At 58.9% G+C, this 12,189-nt stretch overlaps 3 protein-coding genes across 3 annotated transcripts; 2 read left to right on the top strand and 1 right to left on the bottom strand.

Annotated features, from left to right (window-relative positions):
* Positions 1-3,021: 3,021 nt before the first annotated feature.
* CGCA056_v004199 (uncharacterized protein) lies at positions 3,022-4,074 on the top strand (the record flags this gene model as incomplete). The annotated part of the gene is made up of 1 exon (XM_037319454.1): positions 3,022-4,074. One exon carries the CDS (start codon positions 3,022-3,024, stop codon positions 4,072-4,074), a length of 1,053 nt encoding a protein of 350 aa, XP_037181121.1.
* A 3,243-nt stretch (positions 4,075-7,317) lies between these two features.
* On the top strand, positions 7,318-9,358 carry rlf2 (Chromatin assembly factor 1 subunit rlf2; the record flags this gene model as incomplete). Its single annotated transcript, XM_037319453.1, has 3 exons — positions 7,318-7,471; positions 7,538-8,920; positions 8,973-9,358. 3 exons carry the CDS (start codon positions 7,318-7,320, stop codon positions 9,356-9,358), a joined length of 1,923 nt encoding a protein of 640 aa, XP_037181122.1.
* A 453-nt stretch (positions 9,359-9,811) lies between these two features.
* YUC2 (Indole-3-pyruvate monooxygenase YUCCA2) lies at positions 9,812-11,845 on the bottom strand (the record flags this gene model as incomplete). Its single annotated transcript, XM_037319452.1, has 3 exons — positions 9,812-9,892; positions 9,945-9,994; positions 10,042-11,845. 3 exons carry the CDS (start codon positions 11,843-11,845, stop codon positions 9,812-9,814), a joined length of 1,935 nt encoding a protein of 644 aa, XP_037180552.1.
* Between the last annotated feature and the right edge of the window lie 344 nt (positions 11,846-12,189).

Genomic DNA, 12,189 nt, shown 5'->3' with positions numbered 1-12,189 from the left:
CGCGTGGGTTTATTTTTTTAATGGGTTTTGTTGGTGTGGTGGTTTGGTTTGGTTTGGTTTGGTTCGGTTCGGTTCCTGGTTTCGCGTCCACGTCGTGTTGAACGGCTGGTGAACTTGGCTTGGTTCCTTTGGTGGCTGACGCTACGGCGGCACGGGAGTGCGACGGTGTGTGGGATTTCCTCGGTGGATTATATCACGATCGATCAGCAGGATTGAATCTTGATTTTTTTTTTTTTTTTGCAGCACGCTTGCGTTTCGGCAAAAGGGGGGAGATGATGGATGATGATGAGGATGATGATGGCGGCTGTTGTTAGTTGCTTGGTTCAGGAGAAGCAGAGGCAATGAGTTCCATCAGTCTCTCTGAAGGACGGCCCATCCGGAAGCTCGGGCCCTGACGGGCGTTTACGTGCAGATTGTGTCCTGTTCTAGTGAAAGCATGTTGGGTGGGAACGGGGACACAGGTGCGCGGCGAGGCTGGGATGGGATGCGAGGTGGTCTCGCATGATATGTGTGTGTGTGTGTGTGGTGTGCGATGTGCGATTCCATTCCCGTTGTCAGGCAAGTGGTGAGAGTACGCCAGCAAAGGCGACGACGACAGCCGGCCGCAGCGCCGCAGACTGACGGCTGGAGTGGAGGCAGAGAGAGAAGACTCCACGCCCAATGATCCGACTTCAAGGGCCACGATGATGGAGATGTGGACTTTGGGAGAGAAGGCTACGGCGGCAGACGACCAATGGAGGCGGAGAGGCAGAGCACACGTTTTTTTGCATGCTAGTGCACACGCAGAGACAGAGACATAGACACAGAGAGACGGAGAGAGACTGAGACTCAGCCAGACAGAAGACAGAGACACAGAGACACAGAGACCAGAGAAACGGAGCCAGACAGACAGACACCACCACCCACCAAGAGCTGCCCCGGGCGCATGCAACGTCGGACCGGGGCCCTTGTCACCCTGTCACCTCGTTCTTGGCTTGCCCTTTTCCAGTCCTGGTGTCGGCCAGGACAGCACCCAGCTGCTGGCCTGTCCCCTGCCCACGGCCCTGTCCCTGTCCCTGTCTGGTGTGTGTGTGTGTGTGTGTGTGTGTGTGGCCCCCATCCCCCCTGCCCTGCTGCTCTCTTCCATCCCACTCTTTTTCTCTCTCAGTCTCTCTCGCCGATCTTAGTGGCGGAGAGGGAGCGAGACAGGGCGGGTTGTTCTTGGTGCTTGCTGGGTGTTGTTCAATCGTCACAATTCGGTCTTTTGGAGTCCCCTCTTTCTGCATGGCATTGGCATCGCCGTCCTATTCGAATCTGACGCGGGTTTGTTTAGTGTATTGTACTGGTAGATGTAAGGTAGAGTATGTTGCTTATCACTTGTTCCTGGCGTGTGTTGTTGTTGTTGCCGTGTGTCTCTTCTTATGCGAGGCGTTCTGTGTCTTGTCTCTGCCGTGCCCTATCTCTGCAAGATCAGAAACAACAACAACAATAACAACAAAACAAGACGGAGTCGGTCGGCATCGTTCTCTGCACCCTTCTCCCTCGACGGTGATCATTGTTCCCCTCAAGCCCTTTGAAGTCGGTCTTCAGTCAGTCCCTTGCGGCGCTGCCACTATCGACGAGACGTGCGTGGGGAGGCATCATCCCTCAAGGGCATGATTGAGATCATCTTCGGCTGCTGGGGGCCCGTATCTTCAACTCCAGCTGTTTTTAGCACCAGTTCTTTCTCTTCCCCGTCTACGGTCTACTACGTTAGCGGCTGCTGCTGCTACACTACTGTAAGGTATGTCCGCATGTACAAACACCCATTTGCTAAGTGCTCACTTTCATCGGCGTGCTGCTCCACTGAGGGTCCTCGTCCGTCCGTCGCTCAGCGTCCCCTGCCTGGTTCGCCCTAGCCGCCTCCGAAGGTTCGACGGACACGAGCACACGTTGGAGGAAGCCCAAGAGAGACGGAGCGAACGGGACGGTGCCAGAGCAGAGCAGAGCAAACGCACGCATCTCCTCCAGCCGAGCTGAGCTGCCTCCCGCTAGGGCTTGCAATAGCGCGACAGGCGGGCTTGGGTTTGGGGTCATGGCACCAGAGGCGTCAGACTGATTTCTCGGGTCTTCACAGTCAAGTGAAGGCAAGGGGGCCCGACGTAATCAATCCGTCCCGCCGGGTTCCCTCAGCGTTCTTCGTGGAGAGCGAGAGGAAGAGGGTGTGGCTTGGCTTTTGGAGTGTCGAGGGTGTTGCTCGTTGCTCTGTCGGGCTTCCCGACTGCTTCACTCCACCAGCTCGCCCACCGTCTCCAGTACCTCTTCTGACGCAAGTACCTCACCTTACCTTACGGATACCTACCCTGACTGAGTTGACTGAGTGCTGCAGCTCAGCTGTCCATGTATGTGTGTCCACGTATGTGTGTCCATGTATGTGCTGCCCAGCCTTCCTTTCGAAAGGTTCCCTGCGGTGCGGTGCTCTGAAGTGCGGTTAGGTACCTCGGGCCCGCTAACGCTAAGGCTAAGGTACCTACCTACCTCCAGCAGGGCAGGGCAGGGCAGGTACCTGCTCAGGGTACCTTATGGGGGGGAACTCAACAATTCGCCCGCCTTACTCGCCGAGCCTGAACCCGCCCGAAGCAGCGGGAAACCTGAAGCTGCCCGCTGCCCGGGCTGAACCTGAGAGAACATGAGAGACAGCCAGCCAGGGCCACTCAATACTAATAACCTGCGCCGGCCCGACACCTTTTCTACCTCGTCCTTCCCCCTCCTCCTCATCCTCCCACCAACATTATCACCACCACTCTTCTTCACCACCACCACCACCTTCGCCTTCCTTCCCTCCCCCTCCCAACAGGCGACACCACCAGTCAACCTGGATCGCCCGGGAAGGAAGAATTACCGCCGTCAACATCGACACCGACAATAATTACCTACACCCTCTGGCAGCGAGTGGCAGCATCCAGTCTGCCCGCAGAGGTGACCACCTCCAAAACACCACGAACAACGTCACCACCATACCTTGCTTGACCTCAAGGCCCTGAGGGGGGAACCACCGCCACAATGTTGGACCCGTCGGCGAGTCGGCGCCAGCAGCCCATGGACTCGTCCGCCGTCTACTCCCACTCCCGCACCCGCACCGTCTCCTCAAATACCTTCCCCGTCGCCATCCAGAGCCCGACGCCAATGCACCTCGCCCAGGCTCCCCAACAACACTCCCGCCGCTCGCCCTCCGTCAACACCTTCAGCACCACCTCGAGCGTGCCCCCTCCCGCCGCCTACCGCACCTCCCCCACGACAGACCTCCGCCGCTCCACCTCCTCACGATCAGGCGGCGGCTCCCCGCAACCCACCGGCTACGTCGCCCTGCTCCGCAAGCAGAAGGCCACCGTCTGGTGCGACCGCGCCCAGTACGAAGACCCCCGCCTGCTCGCCCAGCAGCGTGCCGCCAAGATGCGGGCCACCCTCGAGGTCATCGGCGGCCAGCGCCACTCCTCCGGCCTCTCCGCCCCCTCCGGACGCACCAGCACCGGCATCTCTGCTACCGGCAAGGTCGCCGCCAAGATCCGTCACCACGGCAAGCCCGCCGTCGTCGGCTACGCCCCGGGCGACCACCACGTCGGCGTCGGCGGCGTCCCCATGCGTCTCTCCGCCACAGAGGTCGAGGGCGAGGACTCGGACGAGGACGACGCTCGCCTGCACCACCGCCGCACCGGTAGCAGCGGCCGCAGCAGTCTCGCGAGCCGTCGCGGCCCCGGCTACAGGTCCTCGGGCGGCCTGGGCAGCGGCAGCGGACGCAGGTGGAGCCCCGGCGACACCCCCGAGAGGACCGGCAGCCTCGTCGAGGAGAAGCAGGAGGAGACACTGGGCGACAACGCGAGCGGCAGGGCCATGACCACCGGCTCGTCCGGCAGCAGCGCCGAGAGGGCCGACAACCTGGGCGAGCTGAACATGAACACCAACGCCGCCAGGCTCGCCAGCAACTCGCTCATGCACCAGACCGTCACCCGCGAGAAGAGCGTCAAGGGCGCCGACGATCTCCGTAGGAGGGGAAGCGTCGACGAGCGCACTTCGACGCTCACGGGAGGCCGTCTTTACATTGCCAACCCCGATTAACACCTCTTTCACATACCCGCACGAGCTCGAACACACACACGATGAGAGGCCCTCGACGGGCCACCCTCGGAAGAACCGAACTCGAAAATTTCCTATTACCTGTTCTTGTACGAGTGCTTTGTCGAGCAATACACACACACACGGTCGTTTGGGGGGAGTGGGAGACCACCGTTTTCTTTCCTACTATCAAAACCTGCATCGCATCGGCGTTTTCCTGGATTTTGTCTTGTTTTTTTTTTTTTTTTTGTTTTTTTTTTTTTTAACTTTTGGGTGGGATGATACCATACAGAGGCCATCCCGAGATCACACACACTCGGGGTTGGATTCCATTGTCTCGAGATTCTCAAAACTCGTCGTCTTTTTCCTCCTGTTTTCCTCAGTACGATCGCTACCCACGGGTTTCTTTCCGCGTGTCTGTGTATTTATTTGTCCTGGTTTTATGTTTCCCGAGCACGCGGTCTACTCCTCACACTTTGATGGTTTCCCCTGTTCGGGTGCCATCCTCTAATCTGCGGGCAAGACAAAACAGTGAGGGGACGGAGAGGGGGGGTCTTGGTGGCGGAAGACAAAAAAGCACACACTGGTTGCGAAGGGAGGAGGATGATACCACATGTTCAGAGACAACCCCCGGATGAACGGAGAGGGGGGGCGATGTCTGGGGAGGAGAAGTGAGACAAGACAGACGGAGCTTGAAATGCTCGAATATGAAAAGCCATTCTTGGGCACATGGCGAAAAACAACCGTTCTTGGGGCATTCTGTGACAATTCCCGCCACGCAGTGAGAATGTGAAGTTTACCTCGGGTCGAGGTCTTTCAGCAAGCAGCACGAAGTCGATTCAAGAGGCAGCAGGTAGTCTTGCCTGTGACAGGGGGGAGAAGAAGCTACGCCAGCTGAGTCGCCGAGGTGTTGTCTCTGAAGCTAATGCGACATCGAGCTCGACGAACCAGCTAGCTGCATCGCCGTTTCCGAACGTTTACCTGCTCACTTGCTTTCTTCCAGGGTATAGCTCTCTCTCTCTCTCTCTCCACGTCCGAGGCCCTGTACGGATAGCTAACTACGTCCTTCCCCGCTTGTCTCGCTATAATTCTTGACAGGTGATGAAGGATGAACCCTCCCCGGGCAATACCCCCAATGTCACCTGCCGTCTCCCCGTTGCGTTGGTTTCGAGTCAAGCGTCATATCTGGGGCGACCTTAGGAAGTGCGATCTACGGATGGGATAGCATGTGGGTTTTGGTGAGGTTGGAGAACGAGCCGCTTGCGGTGCTACGCTTCTTGAGTGGCTAGTGCTGGTTGGTTAGTTTGGTGGTTTTCTACGGTGTAGACTAAGAACGGTCTGCTGCTTTTTTGTTCCAAACATAGTACACTTTTGACAGCGGACTACCAAACACGACGTCGCGACGGGGCTGCCGTATGAGAAGCTGTTGTAACGCTGCGACGGCGTCTTTGGAGGTGCTGCTGGGAGTGCTACCTTGCCCGAACTTACATGGTGAGCGGGTTTGCAGCTCGGGGTGAACTCCGAGCTGGCGGCCTGCTTTCTTTTTGGGAATTGTTTGTCTTTTTAGACTTTCTTGTGGCGCGTTTGGGTGAGGTGAGATTGATGAGTGTTTCTGTAACGCCGTTTGGGGTGGTGGTGCTTTTCTCTTGCTGAAGGGGGAATACGAAGGTGTGAGACTGTAGATCACGACGATTGGACGTTGGGGGTGATTGATCTTCCTTTCCTGCCTTGGTTGAAGGTGCCGAAGTTACGACAAGATCACCGGTTGTGGTAAGGGAGAGACATGAGGGTGTTCTGCAATCGTCGTGCATGGCAATCACAGATCCCCCATGGACGAACATCCACAACCATCGTCCAGCCACCCATTCCCGACACCGTGGGATAGAACATGCACGCCCCGTCACATCATTTAGGGTTCTGTGCGTGCTTGCGTCGGGCATGGTTTGGGAGGGCGGCGGCGGCGGCGGCGGAAAGGGAAGCTGTCGATCATCTCGTGTTGCCCGCGAGACGGGACCCCTTCGAGAGCGCAGTGCAGTTGGACCCCTAAGAGAGGCGGCATCATATGTGGCTCCCGTCTCTCTCTCGGGGCGGACGATGGGGGAGCAGTTGGCCAGGGATTGCCCGCTAGGGGGGATATGGCATCATGATGTAACGTTCTGACTTGCGCCAAGAGCTGGGACCAATTTTGGCAGCACCGGAGGTGTGGGGACTTTGCGTTATTGGTTTCCGCGTGTTCGTTTTTGGCGGCAGGGTGGTTCACTTTCAAGGTGGAGTTTCTGTTTGCTGCGATGGTGGGGCTCGCTCGGTGAGGGCGCCTCGGTGGGCGCGCTTTACCGGGGTGTCGGGAATAAGGCGCGAGGTGAGGGAGCCGGGGACGTGCGGAGGCTGAGGGTGAGCCACGGGTGTGGATACCAGCCACGGAGAGGTGCTTCAGCCACAGGGGAGCATCGGGAGCTCGGTTATCTTATCGGAGGCGGTAGCGCGTCCTGCGGGGTCGCGTTGCTGGTAAAGAGGTCTGTTAGCGCAGGACCTTGAAGCGATGTTGGACTCGGGTCTTGTATTAATGGATTAACCATACTTGAAGATGCGACTTGATGCCACCGAAATGTCGATGTAAGAATTGAATAAGCTGTGGCTGGTCTGCAAAGAACTTTCAATCGCTAAATGCGCAGCTTGCATCCAATATTAGGTTGTTTGACACTTCCACCAACCCCATCACGCCTGCCACTCTGCATCATCAGGAAAGGGGTAGCGTCCTAACAGACGCAAAAGCCCCCAACAGACTTTCCCATTTCCACCAAAAGGAGCGCCCCTGCCACTCTCAGCGGCCCAAAGACACGACCCCGGCCTCGCCGACGCCAAATTTACGCGTCCGTCGCGTCTCGGTGGAGGACCAACGCTCTCCTGCCCTCACTCAACCACCACCAACGGCTGGCTCCATCAACGGCCCTTTCCACTTTGCTCCATCCGCGATTTCACCTTTTCGAGACCTACGACGCCGCCGCAGCTGTCCCTTTTGCGATCCTAAGACGACCAACCCATGTCCTGACGCAGTCGATGCCCTCAATTGGGATCAGACCAGTCTAATCTACTTCCTTCCCGACGTTCCTTTCGACCGCGCCCCAAACTTTCACCACTTCACTTCTACACCGACACACCCCACAACCTGCAACCACTCACGCAAGCCCGACGATACACGGTCGCGACCCCTGCGACACACACAGCCCTCCGATGCCTTTGTTCGACATGTCACCCAATCTGCAGAGAAAGAACGAGATGGAGAACGGCTTGAAGCGGAGCCACGACGAGTACTCGGGCGACGAGGTCGCCATCGACGACCGCGGCCTCGACGCCGGCGTGAAGCAGCAGGCCACAGAGGGCGTCGTCCAGCCGAGCAAAGGTACCTATGCCCGACGCACCTGCCGCCAGAGTTTTACGGAGAGCAGCATTCTGACGCACACAGCAGCCATGTCCCCCTCCATCGAAATCACACGCGACACCCCTCCTCCCCAGAGCAGCCCGGACTCGCTGACCACCGCGGGCACGACCACACCAGCACGCGACTCACCCTCTCCCAACCCCACACCGACCAAGGCCTCGCCTCTGAAGCAGAAACAGACCGCCAGCGCCGCTCCCTCGTCACAACCGCCCGCCTCAACGGCGGCATCGTCGACAGCCCAGCCACCTGCTAAGCGCAAGCGCCGCACCGCCGCAGAGCTTGAGGCCGAGGCGAAAGAGAAGGCTCAGAAGAAGAAGGAGCGAGAGGAGGAGAAGGAGGCGAAGCAGGTTGAGAAGGCCAAGCTCGATGCCGCGAAGCAGGTCGAGAAGGCCAAGCTCGATGCCGAGAAGCAATTAAAGCGGGCCGAAAAGGCAAAGGAGGAAGCAGAGAAGCAGGCGAAGCGGGATGAGAAGCGCCGCAAGAAGGAGGAAGAAGACCGCAAGATCAAGGAGGAGAAGGAGAAGAAGGAGCGTGCCCAGCCGAAGCTCATGTCATTCTTCACCCCCAAGAAGGCCCCCGTCACGCCAAAGAAGGAGTCGCCGGCTGCCGCCGTCAAGACGGAGAGCCCTGCAAAGACCTCTGCCGCGGAGTCGACACCAGCGCCGGTGAAGAAGGAGGACAAGTCAGAGTACGAGAAGAGGTTCAAGCCCTTCTTCGTCCACGAGACGGTCCGCATGGCCAAGAACCCCTACGAGATGGACGAGGAGGCACACGCGGCCAAGTCGCAGATTCTGGACGAGTACATTGACGGCAAGAGGACAATGGACGAGTCGAGCAAATTCAATCCTGTCGAGATCTTCCAACGACCCTGCCGCCCCGCACCACGAGGCCGAATTTACCCGCCCGTCAGATACACCATGGAAAAGATGCAGAAGCTCACCCAGAAGGCCGAGGGTGCCAGCGAGGAGGACAGGAAGGCCATCACAAAAGAGACCGCAGACGCCCTCCGCACGATCCCCGTGAAGACCCTGCGCTTCTGGCAGGATGTGCGCCCGCCTTACAAGGGAACGGTAACCCTTAGACCGTACCAGGCAGGCAAAGACGGCATGCGACGACTAGCACGAAACCCGACACTGCGCGGGCTTGTCCCCGTCAACTACGACCACGACTCAGAAGCCGAGTGGGAGAGTGAAGGCGAAGACGTTGACATTGACGACGATGACGAAGAAGACCTCGACGGCGACGGCGAGGATATGGACGAGTTCCTTGACGACTCGGAAGACAATGGGCCTGCGAGATTTGTTAGTGCCAATGGACTTGAACCTGTCAGTACGGGCGTCTGTTGGGAGGATCGTAAACGCATGGGCCCGAATCGCACCATGTACGAACACAGGATGGAATTCATTCTCGGTAAGTCACCTCCCCTACCATCCGCGGACCACCGTGTTAACACCTGCCTCAGAGAGCCTTGATTCCCACCACAGCATCGACCCCTTTTCAACAAAGTATTGGGAGCCCGAGCCGAAGCAGAAAGCACCCAAGGCTGCGGCCAAGACGGCAGACACATCAGCGCCGGCCAACGCCTTCCAAGCCATTGGGGCCAAGAACACTCCGCAGACGCTTCCAAAGAAGATCCTGGAGAATAACGTCCTGCAGGAGCTCAAGAAGGTCATCCAGGCGAACCCCAAGATTGCCAAGGGCGGCTTGATCGATCTATCGTACGTTGCGCTCGCCCACGCCAAGGTCTCACGCAACGACATCAAGGAGGCCATCACGACCATCGCAGAGCGTTCCGGCGGTCAAGGGCGTGCCGGCTCGTGGGTCGTGAAGCCCCTGTACCTTGATTAAGGGGCATCACCGGATGTTTTGCGGATGAATGGCGTTATTTTCTTCGTTTTTATTCTTACTCGATGAGGATACCTCGGCGGACATGTCTTTATTTCACAGTTCGCCTTTTGTCAAAGGTATGGAGTGCATGGGTTTTCGGAGGTACGAGGGCATTGGGATGGAGGAAAAGGGCGGACAGCATTGGCATCGTTCCGTCTTATCCTCAACAAGCCGCCGGCACAGGGCCTGGCGGCGAACAGTTTGATTGCTTGCAACGCTGCCTTCATCGGGCGGCTATGATATGACGGCATGAGGGCGGCGTATGATGGAATTATTTGGTCTTACACGGATGCATAGTTGTGCTCCGACCACCGGCGTTAGAGAGGCTGGTAGATATTAGGAAAAGCCTTATATTTCATTCGGATGCTAGCGGTACGTGATGTTGTCATTTGTCCACATGTGGCTATACAGTCACTACTCCTTGACTGAACGAGCACACCTCTCCGGGAACACCCCCTCGATATCAGCCAGGACCTGGATAGCAGTGAACCTCGACTATTCATCATTAGCACATTATCAACATGGCAAGCCGGAGCAGCAAACTTACAATCCCTCGACAAAAAATAAGTCCAACCCCAGAAAAGTACAGATTCGGATCTGCCACAGTTAGTCACATCATCACCCAACCTCAAAACAGTACTCACGTCCAGAAAAAGTCGTAATCCCAATCCACTCCCCCTCCTCATCCACCCCGATCCTCCCAACATTCTCAATCCGCCCCGCCGTCTCCTCGTCCACGAACCCGCTCTCCGCCCACGCCCGCGGCGCGTCCACGTCCCCGAACCCCGTCGCGAACACCACCGCGTCCGCCTCGACCACCCGCTCGGCCCCGGTGTCCCTGTCGACGACGACCACACCCTTCTCCGCGAAGCCGCGCGCCTCGCCGCGCTCGATCCCGATCTTGCCGTCTAGCACGAGCTGCAGCGTGCCGGGCTGGTCGACGTAGAACGCGCGCCCGCGCTCTTCGAGCTGTTTGGAGATTAGGCACGGGGCGCGGTCGACGAGGTAGCCTGCCTCTTCGAATTTCTCCGTGCGGGAGGCGTGTTGGGCCATGAGGGACCGGATGGCGGATTGGGCGAGGGCGCGGGATACGCCGGCGGGGAGGGCGGACTCGGCGAAGTCGGCGGACTCGGGGGCGCCGGGGAGGGAGTTGTAGCGGGATGTGATGACGGGGAGGAAGGCGGGGAGGTCGAGGAGGACGGTGGGGCTGCGCTGGAGGATGGAGACGGAGGGGACGAGGGGGGAGAGGGAGAGGTCGGCGGCGATGTCGTGCGCGGAGTTGCCGGAGCCGATTACCAGGACGCGTTTGGAGGCGAAGGGGGCGGGGGTGTGGTAGGATGTGGAGTGCAGGACGGGGCCGGGGAAGGTGGGTGGTGGAGGGGGCGACATGGGGGGCAGGTTGATGTTGGACGGGGAGACGAGCCAACCTGTTGAGAGGATGAGGTTGCGCGCGAGGAGGGTGGTGGAGGAGGAGGTGAGGGTGTCGGTGAGGTGGACGGTCCAGAGGTTGGTGGTGGGGGACCAGGTGTTGCGGGTGACGGTCACGCCGCCGAAGAAGGGGAGGCGGAGGTCCTCGACGGCGGCGCGGTAGTAGGATGTTAGCTGCGGGCCGGAGAGGAACTCGGGGAGGGAGGACGGGACGGGGTAGTCGGGGAGTTGGATCATGGACTTGGGGTGGTGCAGGCGGATGGAGGCGTAGCGGGAGGAGGACCAGTTGCCGCCGGCGAGGGGGTCGGAGTCGAGGACGAGGCACTCTGCGCCGGCGCTCTCGAGGCGGATTGCGTTGGCGATGCCGTTGCAGCTGCCGCCGACGATGACGGCGTCGAGGATGGTGGAGGCGGGGAGGGAGGGCAGGCCCTGGGCGGAGGAGCGGCCGCGCTGGGAGGATGGGAGGAGGGCGGAGGAGGGGCGTGGGAGGGGGGTGAAGGGGCGGGAGAGGAGGGCGTGGACTTGGGTTGTTAGGCCCCAGATCTTGAATGTGGTGGAGGAGGAGGAGGTGGTGATGGGGATGAGCTTTGCGAGGCCGGTGCAGGAGGTTGCGGGGTGAGCGCAGTGGAAGGAGAAGGGGACCTCGAGGGTCGCGAGGGTTGGGGAGAGTCTGACGAAGGCGGGCTGGAGGCCTTTGAGCTCTGTTTCGGGGGAGAAGGTGGACGGGGCTCGGGTCGAGGAGAGGGATTCCCAGGCGCGGAGGATGGCGGCGCGGCCGAGGATGGTGCGCTTGTCGAAGGTGAGGGTGAGGCTGTCCCTCCACCAGGACTCTTCGACGAAGAGGTCTGCGAAGGAGGGCCAGTCGGTGTTGGTCACGGCATCGGAGAGGGCTTTGAGGAAGTGAGATGCTTCGGCGGCGACGTCGAGGTTGGCTTCGGAGGGGAAAGGGGGCACGGAGGGGATGGCGGAGGGGAGGTCTGCGACCTTGGTGCGGGTGCGGTGGTTGGTGAGGGTTGTCATTGCGGCAGCTTGTTGATGGAGATGGAGGTGATGTTTGTAGAGCAGTTTGGTGAGGTTCAGAGGCTATAAAGTCAGGAGCTCAAGGGCTTTGGCTTCATGAGACTTTCCAAGAAATGCCTGGAGATGTAGGCTTTTTATATTGGATGTAAATACTCCCGCCAGGAAGCCTGTACGTATGATCTCGTTGTTGCCAGTCATCTTCAAGCATCAAGCACCTGGATCAATGTGGTACAGGAACTTTGAACACATCAGCAGCCAAGTGATCCTTCAAAAAAAAAGCACACCCCAGATTCTTGATGCAAGTAAGATCTGGAGCGGGAATTTCGTAACAACGTCCAATCATA

The sequence above is a fragment of the Colletotrichum aenigma genome (assembly GCF_013390185.1).
Source record: "Colletotrichum aenigma strain Cg56 chromosome Unknown KSG_Cg56_contig03, whole genome shotgun sequence".
Classification (NCBI taxonomy): domain Eukaryota; kingdom Fungi; phylum Ascomycota; class Sordariomycetes; order Glomerellales; family Glomerellaceae; genus Colletotrichum; species Colletotrichum aenigma.
Note: the sequence above shows the minus strand (reverse complement) of the source record. Positions and strands in the feature narration are given on the sequence as shown.